The sequence below is a fragment of the Propithecus coquereli genome, unplaced genomic scaffold, assembly GCF_000956105.1.
Source record: "Propithecus coquereli isolate 6110/MARCELLA unplaced genomic scaffold, Pcoq_1.0 Scaffold268, whole genome shotgun sequence".
NCBI classification, from domain to species: domain Eukaryota; kingdom Metazoa; phylum Chordata; class Mammalia; order Primates; family Indriidae; genus Propithecus; species Propithecus coquereli.
This window is the reverse complement of record NW_012148263.1, coordinates 1,401,251-1,427,344: the sequence shown is the minus strand read 5'-3', so window position 1 is coordinate 1,427,344 and position 26,094 is coordinate 1,401,251. Positions and strand designations below refer to the sequence as shown.

Here is a 26,094-nt window from a genome sequence, read left to right as displayed (position 1 = left end):
TCTCGCTCTTGCTCAGGTTGGTCTCGAACTCCTGAGCTCAAACAATCCGCCCACCTCGGCCTCCCAGAGTGCTAGGATTACAGGCGTGAGCCACCGTGCCGGGCCAAGAACTAGTTTTTAATCTCATTGATCCTTTGTAATTTTTTTGGCCTCTATTTCATTTAGTCCTGCTCTGATCTTTGTCATTTCTTTTTTTCTGCTAACTTTGGGTTTGATTTTTTTGTTGTTTTTTTAGTTCCTTGAGGTGTGACTTTAGGTTGTTAATTTGTGATCTTTCTACTTTTTCAATGTAGGCATTTACTGCTGTAAACTTCTCTCTTAGCACTGCTTTTTTACATCCTACAGGTTTGGGTATGCTGTGTTTTCATTTTCACTTGTTTAAAAAAATTTCTTAATTTCCATCTTAATTTCTTCATTGACCCAGTGATCATTCTGGAACATGTTGTTTAATTTCTGTATATTTGTATAGCTTCTGAACTTCCTCTTCATATTGCTTTCTAGTTTTATTCCACTGTGGTCTGAGCAGATACTTACATGATTTCAGTTTTTAAAAATTTGTTAAGATTTGTTTCGTGGTCTACCTTGGAGAATGTTCCATGTGCTGATGAAAAGAATGAAGATTTTCTAGTTGTTGAGTTGAATGTTCTGTAAGTGTCTTTTATATCCATTTGGTCTAAAGTTAAATTTAAGTTCAACATTTCTTTGTTGATTTTCTGTATTGATGAATCTGTCTAGTGCTGGGAGAGGGGGTTGAATCACCCCACTATTATTGTGTTCTACTTCTTTCCTTAGGTCTAGTACCCAATATCTGGGTTCTCTGATGTTGGGTGCATATATGTTTAGGATCATTATATCCTCCTCTTGCTGAATTGATCCTTTTATCATTATATAATGAGCTTCTTTGTCTTTTTTTACTGTTTTTGTTTTAAAGTCTGTTTTATCTAAGTATAGCTAGTCCTGCTTGCTTTTGGTTTCTGTTTGTATGTAATATTTTTCCACCCCTTTACTTTCAGTCAGTATGTGTCTTTATGAGTAAGGTGAGTTTCTTGTAAGCAGTGTACAATAGGATCATGGTTGGTTTTGTTTTTTCTTTTAATTTTTAATTTTTTTTTAATTTCAGAGTGTTATGGGGGTACACTTTGTTTACATAAATTGCCTTTGCACTACCTGAGTCAGAGCTACAAGCATGCCCATTCCCCAGACAGCACACATTGCACCCATTAGGTGTGAGTTTACCTATCCCATCCTCCCCCTCCCACCTGCCTGAGACCCAATGAATGTTACTTCCATATGTGTGCATAAGTTTTTATTGATTAGTACCAATTTAATGGTGAGTACATGTGGTGTTTGTTTTTCCTTTTTGTGATACTTCACTTAGGAGAATGGGCTCCAGCTCCATCCAGGATAATCCAAGAGGTATTAGTTCACCATTTTTTAATGGCTGAGTAGTACTCCATGGTATACATATGCCACATTTTATTAATCCACTCATGTATTGATGGGCACTTGGGTTGTTTCCACATCTTTGCAATTGTGAATTGTGCTACTATAAACATTGCAGTGCAGATGTCTTTTTTATAGAATGTCTTTTTTTCCTTTGGGTAGATGCCCAGTAGTGGGATTGCTGGATCAAATGGTAGTTCTACTTTTAGTTCTTGAAGCATCTCCTTTACTACTTTCCATAGAGGTTGTACTAGTTTGCAGTCCCACCAGCAGTGTGTGAGTGTTCCTCTGTCTCCACATCCACACCAACATTCATTGTTTTGGGACTTTTTGATAAAAGCCATTCTCACTGGAGTTAAATGATATCTCATTGTGGTTTTGATATGCATTTCTCTGATGATTTGAGATGTTGAGCATTTTTTCATAAGTTTCTTGGCCATTAGTCTATCTTCTTTTGAAAAGTTTCCGTTCATGTCCTTTGCCCACTTTTTTTTTTCTTTTTCTTTTATTTCAGTATATTATGGGGGTACAGATGTTTAGGTTACGTATGTTGCCCTTGGTCCCCCCCGCCAAGTCCGTGTTTCAAATATGTCCATCCTTCGGGTGGTGCGCATTGCACCCCTTGTGTATACAAATACCCGTCTCCTCCCCCCTCCCCCCTGCCCAACATCCAATAGATGTTATTCTTATATGTGCATTTATGTGTTGATTAGTTAATACCAATTTGATGGTGAGTACAAATGGATCCCGTTTTTCTGCTCTTGTGATGCCCCACTTTGGATAATCCACTCTGCCAATCTGTATCTTTTAAGTGGAGAATTTAATTCATTTACATTGAAGGTACTGATATGTGAGGCTTTACTATCATATTGTTCATTGTTTTCTAATTATTATATAAATTTTTCCTTTTTTTCTTTTTCTCTGTCTTTTTGTCTTTGTGGTTTGATAAAATTCTATCATGTTGCCATTTGATTCTTTTGTCTTTCTCCTTTGCATGATTGTTTTATAAGACCTGTGAGTTCTATATTTTCATGTGTTTTCATGATGGTGAATACCAACCTTTCATTTCCATGTTTAAAACTTCTTTGAGCATTTGTTGGCTGGTCTGGTGGTGCTGAATTCTCTCAGCTTTTGCTTGTCTGGGAAACACTTTATTTCGTCTTCATTTATGAAGCTTATTCTAACAGGATATAAAATTCTTGCCTGACAGATTTTTTTTTTTCTTTCAGCACTTTGAAAATGCCATCCCATTCTCTTCTGGTCTGTAAGGTTTCTGCTCAGAAGCCCACTGTTAGTCTGATAGGGTTTCCTTCATAGGTGACTAGATCCTCTTCTCTTCCTAATTGTAAAATCCTTTCTTTCACTTTGACTTTAGACATTTTGATTATAATACACTGTAGCAAAGTCCTTTTTGCAATGTATTTGTCTGGGGATCATTGGGCCTCCTGTATCTGGATGTCTTTTTTCCTAGACTTGGTAAATTTTCATTAGTTATTTCCTTAAACAGGTTTTCCAAACTTTTTGATCTCTTTTCCCCCTTGGGAATACCAATAATTCATAAATTTGGTCACTTTACATAGTCCCAGATGTCTTGAAGGATTTGTTCATTTTTTAAAATTCTTTTTTCTGTATTTTTTATCTGATTAAGATCATTTCAAAAGACCTATCTTCAAGTCCTGAGATTCTTTTTTCTGCTTGGTATATAGTCTATTATTGAAGCTTCCAAATGCATTTTGTATTTCCTTTAATGAATTCAGTTCCAGAATTTGGTTTTTTAAAAGATATCTATCTCCTTGGTAAATTCTCATTTATATCCTGAATTGATTTTCTGATTTCTTTGTACTGTTTTTAGAATTCTCTTGAATCTCATTGAGCTTATTTTAAATCAATATTTTGAAGTCTTTATCAGACATTTTGAGTTCTTTTTGATTCAGATCTGTGGTTGGACCATTTCTGTAGTCCTTTGGAGGTGTCAGGTATCTTATTTACTTGCTTTCTCATGTTTCCTGTGCCCTTACATTGATATCTGCTCATATGGTGTAGTAGTCGCTTCTTCCAATTTTTTGAAGTGTCTTTCATGGGAGAGAATTTTTTCCTGAAGATGTATATATTATTGTTGGTTGAATAGGACACTTTATTTTTGGTGTTGGGTGCCTGTGGTAATGTGATCTTTGTATTATTTCTTCAGCAGTACACATGGTCAGTGGTATTTGTGATTTCCTCAGTGGCCTAGGGTACAGTTATTAGTTGAGGCTGTGGTGAAGTTTTTCTGGGTACTTGGATGCCAAATGACCAGTCTTCAGTCCCAAGTGGTAGCCTCAGTGAGCAGAATGTGCCTGTTTTTAGCCCCAGAGCAGCTTATGCTGACCCCAGTGTTAAGGGGTCATGGAGAGCCAATTCTTTGGCCTCCAGGTGGCTTGCTCAGAAGTAATAGTGGGAGCAGTGGGCCAGGTTTATGGGTGGGTTTTCAGGTTCCAGGGCAGTTGATGTGATGTGGGTGATGGCAGTGGCAGTGTGGGAGCAACCCGATGGGACCTGTGTGGCCCATGTTGATGCTGCTGGTAGCTGCAATGAGTTGGGCAGGCTTGTCTCCAGTCCCACAGCCACCTGTAGCAGGGCAGTGGGTTTTATCCTAAGTATCAGAGAGCTTGGTCTCCTCTCTCCCTCTCTGGCTGGGTGGCAACTATAGTTGCATTGCCTTGAACTTGTCCTGAGAGTGGGGCACAGCCCAGTGTTAAACTCTCAAAATAGGACCTTGGGCATGAGGCCAGAGAGGGAAAGGCCCCTCTCAGGCAAGCAGTGTGGGTAAGAAGCTGTGGGGAGTGAGTTCACGCATATCTTGGTCTCCCAACAGCCTGTTGCAGGGCAGTGGGTATTGTCCTAAGTATGCATAGGAGAGTGTGGTTTCCCTGTCCATCCTTGGTCAGATGGCAGCTACTTGCTGTGTCAGCTGGAACTTGGGCTGAGGGCATGGTGCAGCCCAGCATTAAACTCTCAAAATGGTGCCTTAAACCTGTGACCAGAGAGTATAGGGCCCCTCCTAGACAAGTAGTGTGGGCAAGCAGCTATGAGGAGTGCAGTCTGCTCACATCTCAGTCTCAATTGCAGCCCACGGCAGACTGGTGGAGACCTTCCCAGGGGTACTTGGGAGTGCCTGGTGTCCCCTCTCCCTTCTTAGGTCCCTGGTATCTAGGTTCCCTGGCCTGGCAAGCTGCCTTGATCCCTCTCTTTACTTTTGGTGCTTCTGTTCTCTCCTCTGGTGAACCCTATTCTCCTCTCCTAGAAAATCCATTCAGAGTGTGAATATCTGCTTACTACTATTATTTCTCTCCTTAGATGAGGCACATACTACCTGTATCTATCAGCCACCTTGATCCCTATTAATACTTTTTATTTCTAGTAATCTTGTAGAGAAGAATGAAGTTGGTATATAGCCCCCTTTCCCACTCCAACACACACCCAATTATCCAATTACAGTCTTTTTTCCCTATATTTTTCTTTTTTTTTCCCTTTCCCCAGCTTTATTGAGGTATAGTTGATGTGTTAGTCCATTTTGTGTTGCTATCAAGAAAATAGCTGAGGCTGGGTAATCTATAAAGAAAAGAGGTTTATTTGGCTCATGGTTCTGCAGACTGTATAAGAAGCCTGGTGCCAGCATCTGCTTCTGGTGAGGGCTTCAAGGAGCTTCTAATCAAGACAGAAGGCAAAGAGGGAGCAGGTGTGTCACATGGCAAGAGGGGGAGTGAGAGAGAAGAGGTGCCAGACTCTTTTAAACAACCAGCTCTCACATGAACTAATTAAGCAAGAATTCACTCATCACCACAGAGAAGGCACCAAGTCATTCTTGAGGCATCAACCCCCATGACCCAAACACTCCCACTAGGCCCCACCTCCAGCATTGGAGATCAGATTTCAACATGAGGGTTGGAGGGGCCAAACATCCAAACCATATCAGCTGACAAATAAAAACTGTATCTATTTATAGTGTACAACTTAATGTTTTGATATATGTATATATTTTGAAATTATTACCACAATCAAGGTAACATATCAATCACCTCACATAGTTATTTGTGTGTGTCTGGGGGAGGGGGGCGGGAGGGTGAGAAATTACTGTCTCCGCAATTTTCAAGTATATTATATATTATTATTAACTATAGTTACCATGCTGCAAAGTAGATCTCCAGAATCAATTACAGTCTTAATGTCGGTTGCTAGAGTTACATAGTGTTCCCATACTTTTGTACCTGTAAGTTTAAGATCCTAACTAGGGTTGATCTGAGTTTGAAAGGATCTTTTGGAATGATTACAAATGAAAGCAAAAGAATACCAAAATTTTGTTAACTAACTAAGAAATATGCAACAAGAAAAAAATCATTTACACAGAAAGAACACATTTTTTACAAAGGAAAATTATGATATCCTATAAATCTAGGGAGAAGAAGAATTCCATTTGAGGTTATTCAACTATACCATTTTGACACTTCTAATGTTTTGCTTTCTCTAAAGCTTATAGAATTAAAGTTTGAGAAGTTTGATGTTGAGCGAGATAACTACTGCCGATATGATTATGTGGCTGTGTTTAACGGTGGGGAAGTCAATGATGCTAAAAGAATTGGAAAGTATTGTGGTGATAGTCCTCCTGCGTAAGTAGCACCTATTTATGTCATTAATATTTTAGAGTTCAATGGCTCTAAACTTGTTTCTCAAATTAAGTTTTCTAATTACATTTGTTTTCTGGAAGATTTTATGTTGTTTTGTTAACAAAGTTTTGAGTTCCATAAAAGTAGTGTCCTGTACAGCACCACCAACAAAAAGCACCCAACCTAGAAACTGAGGCAACATTAGCAAGAGTGTAGAGAGACCTCCACAGCCAAATAGATAAACAGAAGCAGAGTTGGTGATGCCCCAGAGTCAGATGCTGGGGCATCACCAATTCACCCACATACCAGGACACATCTCTGCCCTGCAAGGGTGAGATCAGCATGAATGGAATAGAAAAATTCTGAAAAAAAGAGGGGTGATATTAAGGACGCAGTCAAGGAAACCTGGAGATAATAATGAAAATTGGCTGGTTTTGCCTTGGCTTTTGGTGAAGGGGAGGATAGTCTCTGATGAGAATTTCTAACCAAAAACCAGCCCACATATGAATTTGGGGTTATAATATATATATATATATGCAACTTGACTGCCCCAAAAAACTAGGTCAAGAATTTTGTTTGAAATTTCCAAGTTGATAGTGCCCACAGGAGCTGACAGATGAAAACACAAATCTTCACTGGAAGAATGCATCTTAATTTGAGCTTTAAGAATCTATATAAATAAAGTTTCAAAGAACATAAGCTCCCAATCAAAAAGGAAGAGCCAAGATAAAGAGAGTTAGTAGAAACAAGCGGTATCATCAGACTCACAGAAGTTATATATATTAAAATTGTCAGATACAGAATGTAAAATAAGTATGCTTAAAGAAATTCATTTAAAATATACTGGGCCTACAAAGTACAAGTTATTGAAAGTATGACCAAGAAACAAGACACTTTTAGAAATAATCAAACAGATTTAACAAGGAACTAAATAGAAGCCCCAGAACTGAGACATATAATAATTAAAACAAGAAACTTAATGTATGCATTAAATAGCTGATAAGACAGTTGCAGAAAGAATTAGGGAATTGAGAAATAAATATGAAGTAATAACTTGAAATACAGCACAAACAGATGGAAAATATAAGAGATATTAGGAGAGGCTAGAGTGAAAAAGCCTAATATACTTTTAATCAGCATTCCATAAGAAAAAAGACAAAATGTAGGAAATTTAACATTTGAAGAAATAATTTTAAAAGCTTAGAATTTCAAATATGGGTAAACAATAACAATTATCAAATTCAAGAACTCAATATATCCTAAGCCACATAGATGATTAGATATCCATTCCTACATGTAATATAGTAAAACTACAGAACAACAGAGAGAGAAGATGTTAAAAACAGCCAGAGAGAAAAGACAGATTATCACAAAGGAAAGACAATTAGCCTGACAACTGACTTCTTAATAGCAACAATGGAAGTTAGAAGATCTTGGAAGAATATCTTCAAGTGCTGAAACAAAATAATTTACCCAGAAAAACTCTTTAGTGAATATGGGTGAAATAAAAACATTCTCAGTCCAACAAGAGGGGAGAGTTTACCAGCAGGCCCTCACTAAAGAAAATTCACTGTGTATTATACTTCAAGCAGAAAGATATTGATCACAGAATAAAGGACAGACATGCAAGAAGAAATGTTGAGCAAAGATATTGGTCATAAGAACTGAAGGATTCTTTAGTCCTTGTATCGTTTGAATATAGAGTGAAGATATTACTAAACTTTATAATATGATAAATTAAATGTATATGTTGAACGTGGGGTGACCTCTGGAAAAGGAGAAATGGAGTTTTTAACTTCCAAAACAGTTGAAAAACAGTAAATGATAAAAGTTCAATCCAAAAGAATGAAAGAAAAGAGAAAATGAGAAACATTTTTAAAAGCACAACAAATTAAAAGCACAAAATAAGGTGGCAGAAATATATAAACCTGTATCCAGATAAACCTATAAATCAATATAAATACAAATGGACCAAATAATTAATGAAAGACAAAGAGTGTTAGCCTGGATAACAAAGCAAAATCCAGTTGCATATGCTGTTTACAAGACACATCACCCAAAAATAAAAACACACAGAGAGTTTGAAAATAAAAGGATAGAACAAGATATTGGAAGCAAATACTAATTGAAGGAAAACTGGCATTGCTTTATTGATATCAGGAAAAAATAGATTTTAGGCAGAAAGCATTACTAGAAATAGTTACTATATAATGATAAAAGGTGCAATTTATCAGGCAGGTATAACAATTACAAACTTATAAAAATTATGAATTTGTACATGAAAAACATATGAATCAAAAAAACATTTAAGGCGGGGCGCGGTGGCTCACGCCTGTAATCCTAGCACTCTGGGAGGCCGAGGCGGGCGGATTGTTTGAGCTCAGGAGTTCGAGACCAGCCTGAGCAAGAGCAAGACCCCGTCTCTACTAAAAATAGAAAGAAATTAATTGGAAAGCTAAAAATATATAGAAAAAATTAGCCGGGCATGGTGGCGCGTGCCTGTAGTCCCAGCTACCTGGGCGGCTGAGGCAGGAGGATCGCTTGAGCCCAGGAGTTTGAGGTTGCTGTGAGCTAGGTTGATGCCACGGCACTCTAGCCTGGGCAAAAAGAGTGAGACTCTGTCTAAAAAAAAAAAAAAAAAAAAAATTTAAATAAAAAATGAAAAGACAGATCTACAAAGTCCACTATTATAGTGGGAGATTTTTAAAACACATCTCTTTCAATAATTGACAGATTAACTGTTAATGAGAGGAAGATGGAAAATTAGGATGTGGATTTGAAAAACAATTAACAGGCACGGTCTAAAGGACAAATAGAGAACACTGCATCCAACCAGAAAAAACACATTCTTTTCAAGCAAAAATGGACAAAGGAGAAAGAAAAGGTCATATTTGCCAAATAATCATTAAAGAAATCTAATCAGTAGCTAAAAGTCTTTCTGGGGGTGGGAGGAGAAACCAAGCCCAGATGGTCTTTCTCCATGAGTTCTAACAAACATTTGAGGAACAGGTATTTTCAACACTACACAGATTCTTCCAGAGAAAAGTAGAGATTGTTCCACAACTAATTTTTATAAAGCTAGCATAAACTTGACACCAAAACAAGGTAAGGACAGTACAAGAAAAGAATATTACAGACCAATCTCATTTATGAATATGATGGAAAATAAACCCTAAAAGAAAAAATTTAGCAAGCCAACTTCTAGTAATGTATGAAGTACTCTATGACCAGGAATTCAAGGCTGGTTTGAATTTAGAAAATCTATTAATTTAACTTTATACATTATCAGATTAAAGTATAACTTGTAGATTAATGTTATTTGTTGGAAACATCATTTTATTCAAAAATATCTTTTCTTAAATTGCTTGAATTTAAACGTTTGTAATTTTTTTAAAATATTATTTTAAAAGCAACAAAAATGTAAAATACTTAAGAATAAATCTAAAAAATGTATAAATCCTTAATAGAGAAAATTATAAAACCCTACTAAAAGATATTTTAAAACACTTAAATAAATGGAGCTAATACAATGCTCATGAATAGGAATAACCAATATCATTTTATTAATAGAATATTGAAATTGGTTTTCCATTAAATCTGGCAATCTGATTCTAAAATGTACACGGAATTGCAAGGGGTAGGAGGAAGAGGGCAAAACTAAGACAATTCTGATGAAGAACCTGGCAGGAAGACTTGCCTTACCCTGTGTGGAACCATATCAGAAAGCTGTTGTAAGAAGACAGTGTGGTTTTAACAGAGAGTAGGCAAACTGACTAATGGAACAACAAAGAGAAGCCAGAAAACATCCACATGTCAGGTCAGCAGAGAAAGGATGGCCCCGTTGAAAAATGGGGCAGAGACTATTTTTATTCATATTGAAAAATAAAATTATATTCATATCTAATATCACACAAAAATCAATGGCATGGATTGGGAACTTAAATGAGAAACTTAGATGAGAATTTCTGCTCATCAAAATATACCTTAAAGAGAGGGAAAAGAAAAGGTACAAATGGAAACATATTTATAACACATATTTGACAAAGGCCAAGGTTCCAGAATATATGAAGAAATCCTAAGAATTAATAAAGAAAAGATAAGAACCCAATAGAAAAATGGGCAAAAGACATTCCCAAAAGAAGATAGCTGCACAGTGAAAAAGAGTATAAATTGGGACAACCACTTTTGCAATCAGTTTAGCATTAGTTAATAAAGTTGAAAATGAGCATATATCATATGACCTAGCATAAAGCATACCTTACCCTACTGGTGCCCCCACTAAAGACACTTTAGCCCATGTGCACTACAAGACATATACAATAATATTCTCAGCAATATTGTTTGTAGGGGGAGAATGTAAATGGCCAATGTTTATTAATAAGAGAATAGTTAAACTGTGATATAGTACACACCATATAGCAATGAAAACAGTGGATGAATCTCACAGTTACAATGTTGAGAGGCAAAAAACCAAAACAGAAAAATACACACCATACTCTTTCATTTAAGTTTAAATTATGCAAACCTATAGAGTATATTGTGTAGTGATGCATGCATGTGTATGTGTGTGTATATATGACATAAACCTATAGATAAAAGTAAGGAAATGATAAACACAAAGTTCAGGGTAGTGTTTGCCTTTAGGAGGGGAGTTGGGGGAGGCGATGGAGGTGGCTGTTGAGTGAGCATCACTCTTTTCCGAGGAGTTTGGCTGGACTAGCTTGACTGCCAGCCCACTCACACCTTTATCCAGAGGAATATTTTTCCATAGTGAGAATATTTCCCCGCAGAAAATGAGAAGATCTGTTTGTGGAGCATTTCTTCTGTTATAAACATGAGTAGGAGGAGCACTGAGAACAGGAGGACATCACCTCATCACACCTGTGTCTGCTTCAGTGTAGTATCAAGGCCATTGAATCCAGTTCAAAACTTTTATTGTACCCCAGCTATGTGCCCAGCTGGACACTATGTTAGGTATCCAGAATGCAAAGATAAATGAAAATTACAAAGATAAGTAGTGGGAAGGAACAAAACAAGGCAGACAGGTAAATTGGTAAAGGAATGTCCTGGGTGGATTTTTAAGGAGTCCTTTGGCCCAATCTGGGCAAGTGATCGGGGGAAGCTTTTTGGAGAAGATTGTGCCTCTTGAAGCTGAGCCTTGAAGGAAGAGTTGGAGTTAGGCAGAAGGAGGACAGGCTCATTCCAAGCAGAGGCAACTCCATTTATAAAGATACACAAAGGAGATATATGCTATTTCTGGAGCCTAACCCTTGAGTTGGGGCCTAGAGAGAGATGAGGCAGGAGGGTTGAGTTGGATTCCACGTCCTGCAGAGATGGGAGCCCTCCAAGTGCATTTAGGCAGGGGCTTTAGAACTCCCATCCCAGACAAGATGAACAGGGAGGCTAATTAGGAGCCTGTTGCAATGGTCCAGGTAAAGTGAAGGAGGTAGAGAAGAGTGGTGGAGATGAAGAGGAGGATGTGAATCAAGAGGAGGCAAAGTTGGCAGGCCATGGTGTTTGGTTGGCTGTAGTGAAGGACAGGAAGACTATGGGATAGCAAACAGAGGCAGCTAACATACCTGGCTCTATACCACAGGAGACAGTATCTTAATCCATCCCTGGGATTTGCCAGTGCAGAGTGGATCTAAGTGAGATTTCCTCTTGACTTCTTGGTGATGTGTAACACTGATTTGCAGATGCAATGCTCGGCCCTCAGCACATTTATGGCAGTGTGATTCTGTCCCACTTACACTAAAGTTCAGTAGCAACATAACAAAATCATGTCTTTGTTACTAGAATGCTCTTCCTTGAGAAGATTTAATTTCCAGTACAGTGCCTCTGAGATTAGTTCATAGAAAAGGCAGTGAATGATCACTATAATACCATGTCTAGAGCTGACCTGATCGGGTCTTAAGATTTCCTTTGCTGCTTTATCATAACTGCTATTTATAATTTTATCATTTAAACAAGATTAACATGTTTTATTTGTAATCGTAGGTGAGAATTGCTTAGTGCACTGGTTTTATTTATTTAATGGAATGTATTTTTCAAAAGCAAGATAGAATATTTCTGTTAAAGGCTTGAATCTCAAAAGCATTTAAATGACCTGATCACTTTTGTGACTAGAACTATGTCTTAGTCTGTTCTGTGTTGCTTATAACAGAATACCTGAAACTAGGTAATTTATAAAGAAAAAAAATTTATTTCTTACAATCATAGAGACTGAGAAGTCCAAGGCTGAGGGGCTGCACCTGGTGAGAACCTTCTTGCTGGTGGGGACTCTGCAGAGTCCTCAAGTGGGTCAAGGCATCACATGGCGAGGGGCTGAGCGTGCTGACGTGCTAGCTCAGGTCTCTCTTCCTCTTCTTATAAAGCCACCAGTCCCACTCCCATGATAACCCCTTAATTCATAAACCCATTAATCCATTAATCCATGAATGGATTAAACCATCCATGAGGGCAGAGCCCTCACGATCCGATCACCTGTTAAAGGCACCACCTCTCAATACTGCCACACTGGGGATTAAATCTCAGCATGAGTTTTGGAGGGACAAACATTCAAACAGAAGCAAGCTATTAATATAAATGTAAGTCACAAGCTTACTTTTAGGTTTTTCCCATCATTGTCTCAGAATGTTATTATTCAGGACAGAAAAGATCCTTCAGTTTTTCTAACTGGTTGGGTCAAGTACAGATCTACCCTCTCTGCCACCCAATCCCACTCAAAGTAGCTGATAGGAGAGAAAAAAAAAAAGCAGAATTGCCCATTATTTGCTGTGCATGATGCCTACAAAGTGATGTGGCTGAGAAGACGCCTCAGAAAAGTTTAGTCAAACCACTGATTAATTCAATTAAACAACTTATTTAATTTTTTTCTACTCTTGAAGTAGTTTTTAAACAGAATTAACCAAACAGCATTTTTAACCATTGTTTAATAGCAATGGTAAAAATTCAATAATAAGGGCAAAACTTAGATGAAACTATCTTGTGTAACACAGTTATCCCCTAAGATTTAAGAGAGCTTTTGAGCCTCAGTTATCTCCATTAAATCTTTAGTATCAACTAACCAGCAAGCCCTTGAAATTAGAGTCCTTAATCAGTGATATAATTTGTGGCCACCAAAACATATTATTCACTTTCTCTTTTTCCTTCACAGCATTTTGCTAATAGAGATTATAACAGAAATGTTTCCATTTCCGGAATGTTTAAGAACTCCCATTAAAAATGAAATGGAAGTCCCTTTAAATCCTGCATAGCTTTCTTATCCCAGGGTGACCAGGCCACTGAGATCATCCTCTGGCTGGATCTCCACAGGGTGTGGGAACTTGTTCATCCCATTTGTCCACTGGATTCTCTGTGGCCAGCATCTGGCTCCCAGAGGGCTTGAACCCAGTCTTAGTTCAAAGAAGATGTGCCTTCCCGAGTCAGCAACCCTGAGGTGCCTGTGGAAGGAAAGCCAGCCACAGCTTCAGCGTTTACATTGGTCCCAATGTCTACCACAGTCTCCAGAGTCACCTGGTCCTGGGTTCAGGTGGTGACTCTCCCACACACTTGCTGTATGGTCTTGACCACATCACTTCAACTGTCTCAACAGTTGCTTATTCCACAAAAAGGGAATAATAATAAGGTTGTTGTGAAGATGAAATGTAACAATTCACATAAAGCCAGCACCAAGCTGAGCAAACACTCAGAAAATGTTAGCTATTAGAATTGTTAATAATATTTAGCAGATTAAGTCTTTCACCTTTTTAAGTGTTTTAGCTTTTAAGTTTAAACAAATGGTAACCTATTGTCAGAAATTAATAGAAAGCTAGAAAAGTTTACATTTTCAGAGAGTTACCACTTAAACTTTAAATATATATATACATATATATATATGTGTGTGTGTGTATTTTTAAAAGCAGCTTTCTCTTCTTTTAGGCCAATTGTATCTGAGAGAAATGAACTTCTTATTCAGTTTTTATCAGACCTAAGTTTAACTGCAGATGGATTTATTGGTCACTACAAATTCAGGCCGAAAAGACTGCCTACAACCACAGCACCACCTGTTACCACCACGTTCCCTGTAACTACAGGTAAGTTTCTCTGTTGGAAGTTTGTAAAAACACTTCAGGAGTATGAGAAGATTTCTTTTGAAGTAGAAAAAAATTAAATAAGTGGAAGATACTTGAAACTAAAATAAGTTAAATAGGATGAAACTTATGTGACAGAGTAACATGACTCCACTGATGAAAGAAAGGTAGAGGGTGTAAGGATGCTGATAAGCTAATAGTTTTTAAATGTCATCTAAGAAAGTTATGCCCACTTAAACATTGCTAGGAAGGCTATTATAAGCAGATCATTATAAGCCTGAGTTTCCTTTTCTGGTACTTACAAAATTATGGTTTTCTTTGTATTACATAAAATCGTGGTATTTTAGGTTAAAGTTCTAGAGCCTTGATACCTGCCAGTTTTCATATCTGCCAGTGTTTGGGCTTTTTTTTTTCCCTCAAAAAAAGTCTTATAAAATATATTATTTTTTTCAAATTGAAGTAAATCAAACAAAAATATTCAACATATTACAGAAGCTGGTTGGGAAACTCTGGTCTGGGGCATGATCTAAGACATGTATCTTACTCTACATCCTGTCAGCTCTACCCCATGGGATTTCAGGCCTCAGATCTAAAATTCCAAATCCAGGGATGAGGGGAAAAATGTGGGAAGGAAAGATCTAAGGTACAGATATGAAATAGGCTGAAATAAGCTCAGCTTGATTGCCCAACATCTTCCACATACAACCTGGATGGGGCTGTCCTGAGTACAGGCAGGCGCTCCTAGGTCTGATTTTTCTGACACTCCACTGTGGGCCACCTTGTGGCCTGGATGTGTACTGCCTCATGTCACTGCTGTATTTCTCTGGCTCATCTCAGTGGGCCTTGGTGTTCTGATTATTTCTGGTGAATTATCTGGTTACACCCATGGTGCTAGTGGAAGCCCTGCTTTTATCTCCATCCTAAACTTTCTCTGAAATTGCAAACATGGATTTATAAATATCTCCTAGACATTTTACAACTGCTAGACATATAAATTAAAACATTGCAAAACTCGTTTTTATCACACTATTTTCTGCCTCAACCCTGCTTCTCCACCTGTCGTCTCAAGCATGTTCACAGCATCAGTAGCCACACTTACACAGTCGTCTTTGATTTCCTCTATCTTACCTCCCCACTGCATCCCCCCACCCCAGAGCAGACCACGTCATTCTTCTGCTAAATTCATTGTCTACAGCTATGCCATCCAATATGGCAGCCACTACTGAGCACTTAGATATAGCTAGTGATACTGAGGAACTAACCTTTGAATTTTATTTTAATTAATTTAAATTTTAAAGCCTCATGTAGCTAGTGATTACCAAATTGGACAACACAGGAGCCCAAACTCCTTCATGTGGTATATAAGACCCTTCATACTTTGTCCCCAGCCTCCCTTTCTAGCTGCTTCTTCAGGCCCTCCTAGCTCTCTCCTATGCTCTAAGTATTTCAGTTTTTAGCCTCAGTGTGGGGAAGCTGATGATGGGTTTAAGCAAAATTCAGGATTAGATTTGCACTGTACAAAGACCATTCCAGCCAGTGAGGTGAATGGATTGCAGGGATCAAGAGGATTGACAGGTTCCTGTGGTTCTTCAGGTGACCCATGCTGTGGCCCGGATATAGAGACCTCAAGACGTGAGAGGGAGGTAGTGACAGGTTTGGTGATTGATTGGCATGGAGAGATCAGGAAGGTGTCAAGAATGCCTCTCAGGTGCATTCTCAGGCTTACACAACTGGGGGATGGTGTTGCCATTCACTGAAATAGAGACCTGGTTTGGGGGTAGATTCATAAATTAAGCTGTGGCCTCATTGGGTTTGTGGTGTCTGTGAGACTTTCAAGTGGACATGCCATGCAGACATCTGTGGGTCTCCAGAACAGAAGAGAGATTTAAGCCAGAGATTTAAATTTAAGCGTCATGAACATACAGATAGTAGAAACCATGATCAAGAATGAGATTGCTTAAGGAGAGGTTGAGGGTAGAAGGAAGAGAGGAGCTGGGATTAAGACTCTAGAAAATCCAACTTTCTAAAGCTGGAGGGTATGCTAGCAAAGGAGAGATTGGAAAGGAGTGGCTAGGGAGGAGAGAGCAAACCCAGGAGCATGTGCCTGGAAGCCATGGGAGAGGATGTTCTAAAGCAGGAGTGGTCACTGAGTCAAGTGTTGATGAGTCTCAAGTAAGGGGAGGACTAAACTGTTTCCATTTGATTTCGTGACATGAAGCTACTGGAGACCCTGGCAAGAGCTATGTAAGTGGCGTTGTGCAGGCAGAAGCCAGAGGAAGCACAGGGTGAAGAAATTGAGACAGAAAGTTCCAGCAACTCATTCTACAAGTTTGGCCTTAAAGGAGGGAGGCCTTGAGAGTCTTGTACCTGTTAATGCTGATGGGAGCCGCCAGCACAGGAGCATAATGGCAGACAGAAGGGATAAACCGAGCAGGAAGGTGGGAGGGTCTGGCTCCAGAGGACTCACAGAGGGAATTACCTTAGACAGAGGGGGGCGACCCCCTCTCTCAGAGGAAAGGAAGAGAGAAGGCACAGATAAAGATGACTTGGAGGTTTGGTGGGGATCTCGAGGACATTCTCAGCTGTGACTTCTATTCTGTCTAGATAATAGGCCGTTACCTGCTGAGAGTGAGAAGGGAAATGGCAGCACTAGAAGTTAGGAGAACATGAAAGAATTTGAAAAATAGCTGCGGAAATTGGAGAGTAAGGTGATCCACCAGCCTGTCACCTTGATGCATGTTCATTCCATACTCAGCTCTCTGAAGTCAGGCACAGAAAAAAACAGATCCCCCTACAGGATTTGTACAGGGTCAAAGGACAGAGGGGAAAGAAGTTTAAGGTATTGTTAAGAAAATGATTGAAATAATGGATGATGGAAACTAAATGGAATTGCTAAGGAAGTAAAGATAGGCCAGGGTTGATGGATTGGGAAAAATGAGAGAGGTCAGTGAGTGAACCTCCGAAGACAGAAAAAGAAGTAATCAAGAGAGTAATTAAATAAATAAGGTTGTAAGGGGAGGAGGCTATACTGGATACTAGGGTGTCTAAATTTGAGAGATTGGCAATGAACAATGGGGACATCTGAGCCTGGGACTGAGTGTCTGAGATGGAGCAGAGGGACAGTCCCTGGAGAGGATGGGGCCAGGGGACTGAGGGATCATCCATGAGGAGGATGGACCCACAGAAATGGTCGCAGGAACACTTGGAGAGGAAGGCTGAGAACCAGGGCTGTGTGTGTGAGCACAGGGCAGTGGATGGATAACAGTGAGATGAGGAGGGCAAGGGGGGTAGAGCTCATGATGACTTACAGGCAAGAGAGCAGGGCTCCACCAAAGGCAGAGCAGAAGCAGTGTGGGACACCCACCCAACTTCCACACTGACACTCTGAGGCTGAGAAGGAGCCAGCTCTCTGTCATCAGACAGGAGAATCACTGACATCACTACTTTTTGACTCAGATAATTAGGTAAATTTAGTGTCCAAAGTGAGGTCCCCAACTTCTGAAACAATGTATCTCTCTCACTCTAAACATTTTCTGAGCTTTTTCTCATTTTAAAAAAATGCATATTTAGGCTATTTTATGTATTTTAACATTAAATTGTACATTTTTCATATTGCCATCCACTTCAGATCCTTTTTGGAGTTAAGTAGGGGTACAAATTAAGAGTAAATAAATAATAAATTCACAGAGGAGTTGGTGGAATGTATTAGAAGGGCAATATTATAAGTGCAGATATTTAACACAAGTGCAATTCTGTTACAGTTTTGTTTAGTTCTTCCTAGCATATTGCCACACATAAGCACATAATTAGTAAATATTTTTGAAACGTTTTTAAGATGATAATGGGGATTAAATATTTTCATTTTGTTAATCGAGGGTTTCTCTACCTTGGCACTATTTACGTTTTGGGCCAGATAATTCTTTTTTTTTTTTTTTTTTGAGACAGAGTCTCACTCTGTTGCCTATGGTGAGTGCCGTGGCGTCATCCTAGCTCACAGCAACCTCAAACTCCTGGGCTCAAGCGATCCTACTGCCTCAGCCTCCCGAGTAGCTGGGACTACAGGCACGCGCCACCATGCCCGGCTAATTTTTTCTATATATATTTTTAGCTGTCCAATTAATTTCTTTCTATTTTTGGTAGAGACGGGGTCTCGCTCTTGCTCAGGCTGGTCTCAAACTCCTGAGCTCAGAACGATCCGCCCGCCTCAGCCTCCCAGAGAGCTAGGATTACAGGCGTGAGCCACCACGCCTGGCCTGGGCCAGGTAATTCTTTATTGTGGGAACTGTCCTGTTCATTGTAGAGGTGTTAGCAGCATCTCTGGCATCTACCCACTAGATGTTAGTAGCGCCCTCTAGTTGTGACAACCAGAAATGTTTCTAGATGTTGCCAAATGTCACCTAGAGGGCAAAGTCACCCACTAATTGAGAACAACTGTGTTTATCTATTTAGTTTTACTTTTAAATTTGTCTACTTCTTAGTTCTTAAAATATTTATAGCCAATGCCAGACTCAAAATAAATATTTAGTGATTGGTTGCATTTAATTACAGATGTAAAATATTTCATGCGTGAGCAGCATTTCTAAAAAACCCTGTACTAACATTTGGGCAATTGCATATTTCAAATGCACCAAGAAGGCTCCTTCCATCCTCAGGGGAACATCATAGAATTTCTTCTATAAACTGAAGGATTAATCTACAGTCTATGAGTTCAGATTTGTTGTACTGGGTTTTTCTAAGCAGGGCACAAACAGAATATATATATTTTGGGTTACAATGTTAGTTTTATATAACAGAAGAAGACAACAGGGCTAAATTTGTACTACCTTTGATGTCAGGTTTAAAATTTACTAGAGGGTATTGAGTTGCCCTGAGAAAATTAGAGCAGTGGTTAGTAGCATGAAGAATTTCTTTTGCATGGTTTTTAATTATTTCATTGCAATGATAGATTGGTGGCTCAGGGAAATAAATGGTAATTTTAAATGAGTAGATTCAGATCAATTATACTTGAATTCATTTTCCCGAATCATATGTCTTTCTTCTTTGAATTAAGGTTTAAAACCCACTGTGGCCCTGTGTCAGCAAAAGTGTAGGCGGACGGGGACTCTGGAGAGCAATTATTGTTCAAGTAACTTTGGTAAGAAATAAAAAACCAACCTTTTCTCTTTAACCAGCAACTTGAGACTGCATGCTTAATCTCAGAGGAATTCCCACGCATTTAATAGTAAAGGGTCAGTAACACTGTTCACTTACCCAAGAAAATATTTCCCTATACATTAGGGTGTGTTGACTTGTGCTATTTGAATTGTTAGATTTCACAACTGAGAAAAATATGTATTTAGAAAATACACTTTTTTCATAGAAACTTAATAATGTGACTCTTGGTACATAATACTCTGTGTATTCTGGCTATTCCTGAGAAAAACCTGTATACTTTTTTCCTCACATCTTTTTCATGTACCAAGTATTTTTTCACACATCAGTAATTCAACTTAAGTAAATTAGAAACATACCAAAGCTTATATTCAGAAGCTGGCTTCTCTCAGAAGAAATCCAGGTATTTTCTCTGTGGTGTCCTTCCAAAGTACTAAATTAAAACTTGGAAATCTGAAGTCCATTTGGAAACTCTTATAAATTGGAACCTGAGGAGATATTACTTAATGACTTAGAATTTCTAAGAGCTTTTTCCAATTAATAAATTGTACCATCTGTGAAAATTACTTAAGAGCAAAATGCACTAACTTTAATTATGTTGGTTATTTTTAACAGCAGTTTAAAAGGAACATTTAAGAAAAGTCTTATCAGGAAAAGAAAGTTGCTACAGCCTAACTAGGTGACCCAAAACAAAGGGCCTCCCCAGAGAGGCTTTGCTAGCTCTGTCTGTGCCCGAAAGTGGTAACTGTCTGCAGCCCTGGAGAGCTGTGTCACAGTGAAGGTGTCAAGACACTGAAGAGTCTGAGACCCTAAATCTTACTGGAGTTTGTATGCTGAAATTCAAATAACTTTCATAAAAATGAAAACAAACAGCACCAAGTGTCATTGCTACCATATCCAGTTTACTCTTCTGTAGGAGGTGCTTCAGGAAATCTCCCTCCCTGTCACTTGGGAGCCACTGATTTCACTTGGCAACACACTGGCGTTTTGCAGTGAACACTCGTTACTAGGAATCAAAGGAAGGCATGATAAGAATTCTGATTTTATGAGCCTTGCACACTATGTAAGCAGTGAGTGTTCACTTTATCCTTAACAGGTCATATTAGCCAAGACCAAAACTGGATTTACCCCATTGATTGAGTCACTTGCATGGCAAAATGACCAAATACTATCATAAGTGCAGCATGGGTTCCCAACAAAGGTTGGGAACACTCCCCTAGGAGGCAGTTTTTGGTTGTCACAGTAACTGGGGAGTATTACTGGTTTTTCTGAGCAGGGACGAGGCTAGTAAAAAAAAGTCATTCAGTGCAAGTCCTGCACCACAAAGAATTGTTCTCCTCCTACCCTGCAAAATGCCACAAGCACCCCTTTGAGGAAGATAGCATCTTTCTGTGGCTCAAAAGAGAGACTCTTGAATGTCATGACAGAAAGAGAGGGAGTTACATAATGAAAATCAACAGAATTTTGCTAGAACTTTTTTTCTGAGCAAGAAAATGTTTAAGTCATACCTCAGTTCTATACTTTGACTTGTTAAATGAGATCAGAGATTTACTGATTAGAGAGAGATGAGGACCCATGGGATGAACAAACGTTGAAGGAGAGAGGACAGCTAAAGAAAAGCATGGAGGGAAAAGTCACAGAAAGGTGGAGACACACCCACACAGACATAAAGGCTCAGATCTTAGTGGCCCAAATCCCCATGATGCAACCTCTTAGTATGGTATTGCCCCAAAGATTCAAGGTCTTTTTGAGTATTCACAGGTAGAGGCTCATAAGCCTGATTATCTCTCATTTGGCAATTGATCTACATGTTGGATAAGACATTTTTGAGTCCCCATCTTGGCAATAGACTGCAGTGCAGCAAGTATTTAGGTTTCTCTCCTAGTTATCAACACCTAACAAGCAGGGTAACATGACAGCTCCATGACCCCTTTTTTCAACCTGAATTTTGGTGACAAATGTACAGAATCAAATTTAAGAGCTCTATTAGGGCCTTTCCTTTAACATTAAAATGTTTCATAGATGAAACTTAGAAGAATGTAAAATTATTTTCAGTTCTGCTTGCATTTTTCTTCTACAGTATTAGCCGGCACTGTTATCACAACTGTCACTCGAGGTGGGAGTTTGCATGCCACGGTCTCAATCATCAACATCTATAAGGAGGGAAATCTGGCTATTCAGCAGGCTGGCAAGAACATGAGTGCCAAGGTCATTGTGGTCTGCAAGCAGTGCCCTCTCCTCAGAAGAGGTGAGTAAGGAGAAAACTTTAGTCTCTCATCTAGGGGAGCAGAGGGACAGAAAAGGGAACGAGGGAGCCTCTCTGAACAAGTCGTGGATCTTACCATGCCAGGGCTAGTGTAGGGAAGTAAAATGAGGGCTGATAGATCGCCCACTTCTGGTAGAGAAGGGAGGCCTTTTGGAGTCAGGCAAAATTGGGCTCTAATCCAGTTCTTACAACTTGTGGAGAAAGAAGAGATAGTATAAATGATGAGTCCAAGAAACATCTGAAATTGAGTCAATAGGGAATAGACACAGAGAAAGCAGTTCAGGGGAAAGAGATTTCAGATTATTACACTTAAGATGCCAATACTATCTATGTTTAGAGGAAAATATCCAGCAAACAACAGGAAATGCAAAGCAGAAGTTCAGAAAAGAGTGGTATACCTGGGCTAGAATCAAAGATGTGGGAATTATTTGCAGAGATAAGACTATTAAATCCATGGATGTGAATACATTTATTGAGAGAAATTATGGAAAAAGCAAAGTTATTCAGGAGCCAGAGGCACATGAATTTTTAAAAAAAATATTTAACTTATACAGGTAATGTATGTGTCATGGTTTTTAAAAAGTTTAAATAAGTAGATAAGGGTGTAAAATAAAAAGTGAAACCCTTGTCCTTTCCCCAGAGGTACTATAAAAAAAAGTTCCTTCCAGAAAGTTTATATCCATATAAAGCACGGGCATACACACTTATGGGATCATACTATACATATTCTATTGTAACTTTTACTTTACATAAGGTGTATGTAGACATCTTTCCATAATAGCACATATAAATAGATTTCTTTCTTTGGAATGGTATGCCTCGTATTGTACTGTGTGATATATCACGATTCTCTGTCCAGTCTCAGCTCATTCCTTTCCTCAATCTTGTCACAAACCTTTCCCACAACTAAACCAAACTAAACTACATACACACAGAAGTACAGAATATCCACTTCAAGAAAGCTTTACTATGAATTCAGATTGTTCAGCAAAGTCAGGAGGCTAGCAGCCTCATGTTGACTCTCCAGAGGGAATCACCAAAGCTCTGTAAAAGATAGACATTTCTTTCCAGAACAGCCAGGAACAGCAGATAATACACATCTAGATTCTGTAGGGTCTCATAATGATGCTAGCGGTTCAGCCTTGAGGTAGCATCACTTGTCCAGTCTCTCAAGTTTTCACAGCCATCATAGTGCCATCACCACTATGATGACAATGTCAGCCCACACAGGAAGGGTTATGCAAGAGAAAAAGGAAACATATATTTCTCTATGTGGGGGAAGGAGAATAAAGGAAAAGTTAATATATACCCCCTTTATGACATTTTTGTGAAGTAATATAAATCTTCAGAGTTGAACCCAATACAACTTGGTTCAGGCACCAATCTAGCCATACCAATGTATAAAAATATAGTATAACAAATATAAGTACCTTTTAATACCTATTTTTTGCAAGAAACTATACAAATGCAAGAAGTATATGATCCATCCATGCCCTCAAGAAACTTATATAGTATAAATGCGTGAGATGTTGATAAAAATTCAAGACAACAGCAGAAGAAAGTGTATCATTAGTTGCCAAATGCCAGGGAAATCAAGACGCATGATGGAACTATGAGAGGCCATGTGGATGGCCCATCATGGAGCACTGGAGGCCCCTTAAGGAAGGAGACTGTCATGTTAACGCAGTGATTGTTCATTGTAAGCTTGGTCACTACACCAGACCTACAGCACTGCAGAGGGGTGACTGGATCTAACCACTCCATTAAGTTTCCTTGTGTTAACAGACCTGGAATATATTATAATACTAGTTGAATTTAGCTTTTTGCTGATGAGAGTCTTAAACCAGATTTTATCCTAGATGGAATAAATGTATAATTATATCATTTACAAAAGAGAACATTTATCCAGAGGTAGGTTATAGTCTATGTTGTTTCGAATGACACACACAGTAAAAAAGATTAATTTTTACATTCTTTCTTTAGGTCTAAATTACATTATTATGGGCCAAGTGGGTGAAGATGGGCGAGGCAAAATCATGCCAAACAGCTTTATCATGATGTTCAAGACCAAAAATCAGAAGCTCCTCGATGCCTTAAAAAACAAGCAATGTTAACAGTGAACTGTATCAATTTAAGCTGTATTCTGTCATTGCCTTTGAAAGATCTATTTTCTCTCAGTAGAAAAAATACTTATAAAACTAAATATTCTGAAAGAGGATTCTGAAAGACTGGGCTAGTTTACTCTTCACGTGAGGTAGGTATGAGACCTCCGATACAGCTGATGGGAGTTTTGCACCTGCACTGAGAGGAGCAGAGAGATGACTGAAAACCTGCCGACTCAGTGCAGCGATAGGCAACTAAACGTGTGAAGCATTGACAGCTTGGAAGCAGTTTATTTATACATCCCTGTAAAAGGAGATTTTAGAATTGAGTTGTGTGAAGATGTAAAAAAGAGATTTTATAAGTGCAGTATTTATAGTGATATTTGTTCTACCTTTAAGCATTTGCTCTGAGGTGTGATATTCTTTTCTTGCATTTTTTAAATCAATGCTTAATAAAATATTTTTAAAGGATTACCTAGTAGCCACTTGTTTTTATAGCTAGTGGGGCACTACAAAAAGAATATTCCCCTTTAACACCATGAATATTGTTTTATATAGGGTTGTCTTTGTATCAATTTATACTTTGCTAAAAGAGTTAGCATTCCAAGAATTTCAGGGACTAAATGGATCCAATAATGTCAATAGAGTAATAATTCTTCTCTCTGCAGAAACAGAGAATGTCAGAGCTAGAATGGGATCCCCCAGGGATCTAGTCCACATGCCTTCATTTAGTAATTGAAATGGAAACTCAGGTATATTTAGTGACTTGCCCAGAGCACACATCTCCTAAGAGACAAAACAATTAAGATCAAGAGTCCTAATTCCAAGCTCAGTGCCCTCACTACCATTGCCTGTGAAAAAATCTATTTTCACTCAGTAGTGGATGGACTGCAAAAGGACTCCCATCATTGACACAGAGCTGCTTAAAATACAGCTATACCTGCAACAAGTGTGGCAACTAGCCCTCCAGGAGGTTGCCAGTCAGTGGCTGTGGAAGAAGGGACAACCATCCCTATCCTAAGAAGGTCGATTGAACATTAGAGATGAACAAAGACTTGGGTCACAAAGTCTCCATGGTAGAAGCATGGTAGAAGTTTTACGAATAAGGGAAAATATTCTTTTGGGTGAAAACAATACTGACCAGACTTTTGAAGGGTGGCAAAATAGAAGTTCAAAAAAAAAAAAAAAAGAAGAAACCCCCTGTTTTGGCAACTGAGTGAGCAAAAGGAAGCAACAAATATAGGCTGGTTGGCAGGGTTGGAAATCATTCCTAAACTCTCCCACCAGGATGCCCATTGGTACCAGGGAATTCACCAGCTGAGGAAGTGGATGAAATAGAGGACACAGCTGACTGGTGGTTGGCTTCACTGGCCAGTACCACCTTTTAGAAAGGCCCTCTCAGCCAGCTGGACTCCACAGACTAGCTGCGCCCAGCTAGGATGTAACTATGGACCCCTAATTGGTTCTAGCTTTCTCAAAGCAAGTTAGTTCCTTTCAAGAATACATGTTACAGGACTTAGGAGTGACTACCAAAGATTTCAATATTTCTTCTCTCTTAATAGAATCTTCTTATTGGTGTATTACAAGCCTCCTGCATTACCAGTAGAAAGACTTCTATAGGTTTCTGATAGGGGTTGGAGTCATAATGGGATAACACAGAAATAATCTGAACTACTGATACCATTGACATCTCTGACACAATATTAACAAATGGTTAGAGGATTTATGGTTAATAATGTATGGCATTGCTTTGTCTTTTAATTCAATTATTCAAAATATAGAGATTATCAAGCTAAATAGTGAAGCTGCTCTTTCTGGTGCAAAAACCATTCTGTAACTTCTTTCTTATTCATAAAATCATGTTGCTATTGTTTGAATGTGTCCCCCCAAAGTTCATTAATCCCCATATACTCACCATCGACTTGGTATTAACTGATCAACATTTATGTGCACATATAGTAGTAACATTCATTGGGTTTCAGACAGATTGGAAGGGTGAGCAGGGGATGGGTATATACACACCTAATGGGTGAGGTGTGCACCGTCTGAGGGATGGATATGCTTGAATCTCTGACTCAGCCGGGCCAAAGGCAATGTATGTAACCTAAGCATTTGTACCCCCCTAATATGCAGAAATTAAAAAAACATATACATACAACCAACTGATCTTTGACAAAGCAGACAAAAACATACACTGGGGAAAGGACACGCTATTCTATAAATGGTGCTGAGAAAACTAGATAGCCATATGCAGAATAATAAACCTAGATTCCTATCTCTCACCATATACAAAAATTAACTCAAGATGGATTAAAGACTTAAATGTAAGACCTGAAGCAATAAAGAATAAAACTGCAGGCATCAAATGACCTGACTTCAAATTTTATACTCAAGGATAGAGTAACTGAAATACCATG

At 38.7% G+C, this 26,094-nt stretch overlaps 1 protein-coding gene across 1 annotated transcript in view; it reads left to right on the top strand.

The window, feature by feature from the left end:
- PCOLCE2 (procollagen C-endopeptidase enhancer 2) overlaps window positions 1-24,152 on the top strand; it is a 68,017-nt gene extending 43,865 nt beyond the window's left edge. The window contains exons 5-9 of the mRNA XM_012647435.1: window positions 5,953-6,089; window positions 14,007-14,161; window positions 19,209-19,292; window positions 21,390-21,557; window positions 23,559-24,152. Of these exons, the coding sequence (XP_012502889.1) occupies window positions 5,953-6,089; window positions 14,007-14,161; window positions 19,209-19,292; window positions 21,390-21,557; window positions 23,559-23,689 (675 nt within the window). The 3' untranslated portion in view covers window positions 23,690-24,152. The remainder of the gene's footprint in view (window positions 1-5,952; window positions 6,090-14,006; window positions 14,162-19,208; window positions 19,293-21,389; window positions 21,558-23,558) is intronic.
- The last annotated feature ends 1,942 nt before the right edge of the window (window positions 24,153-26,094 follow it).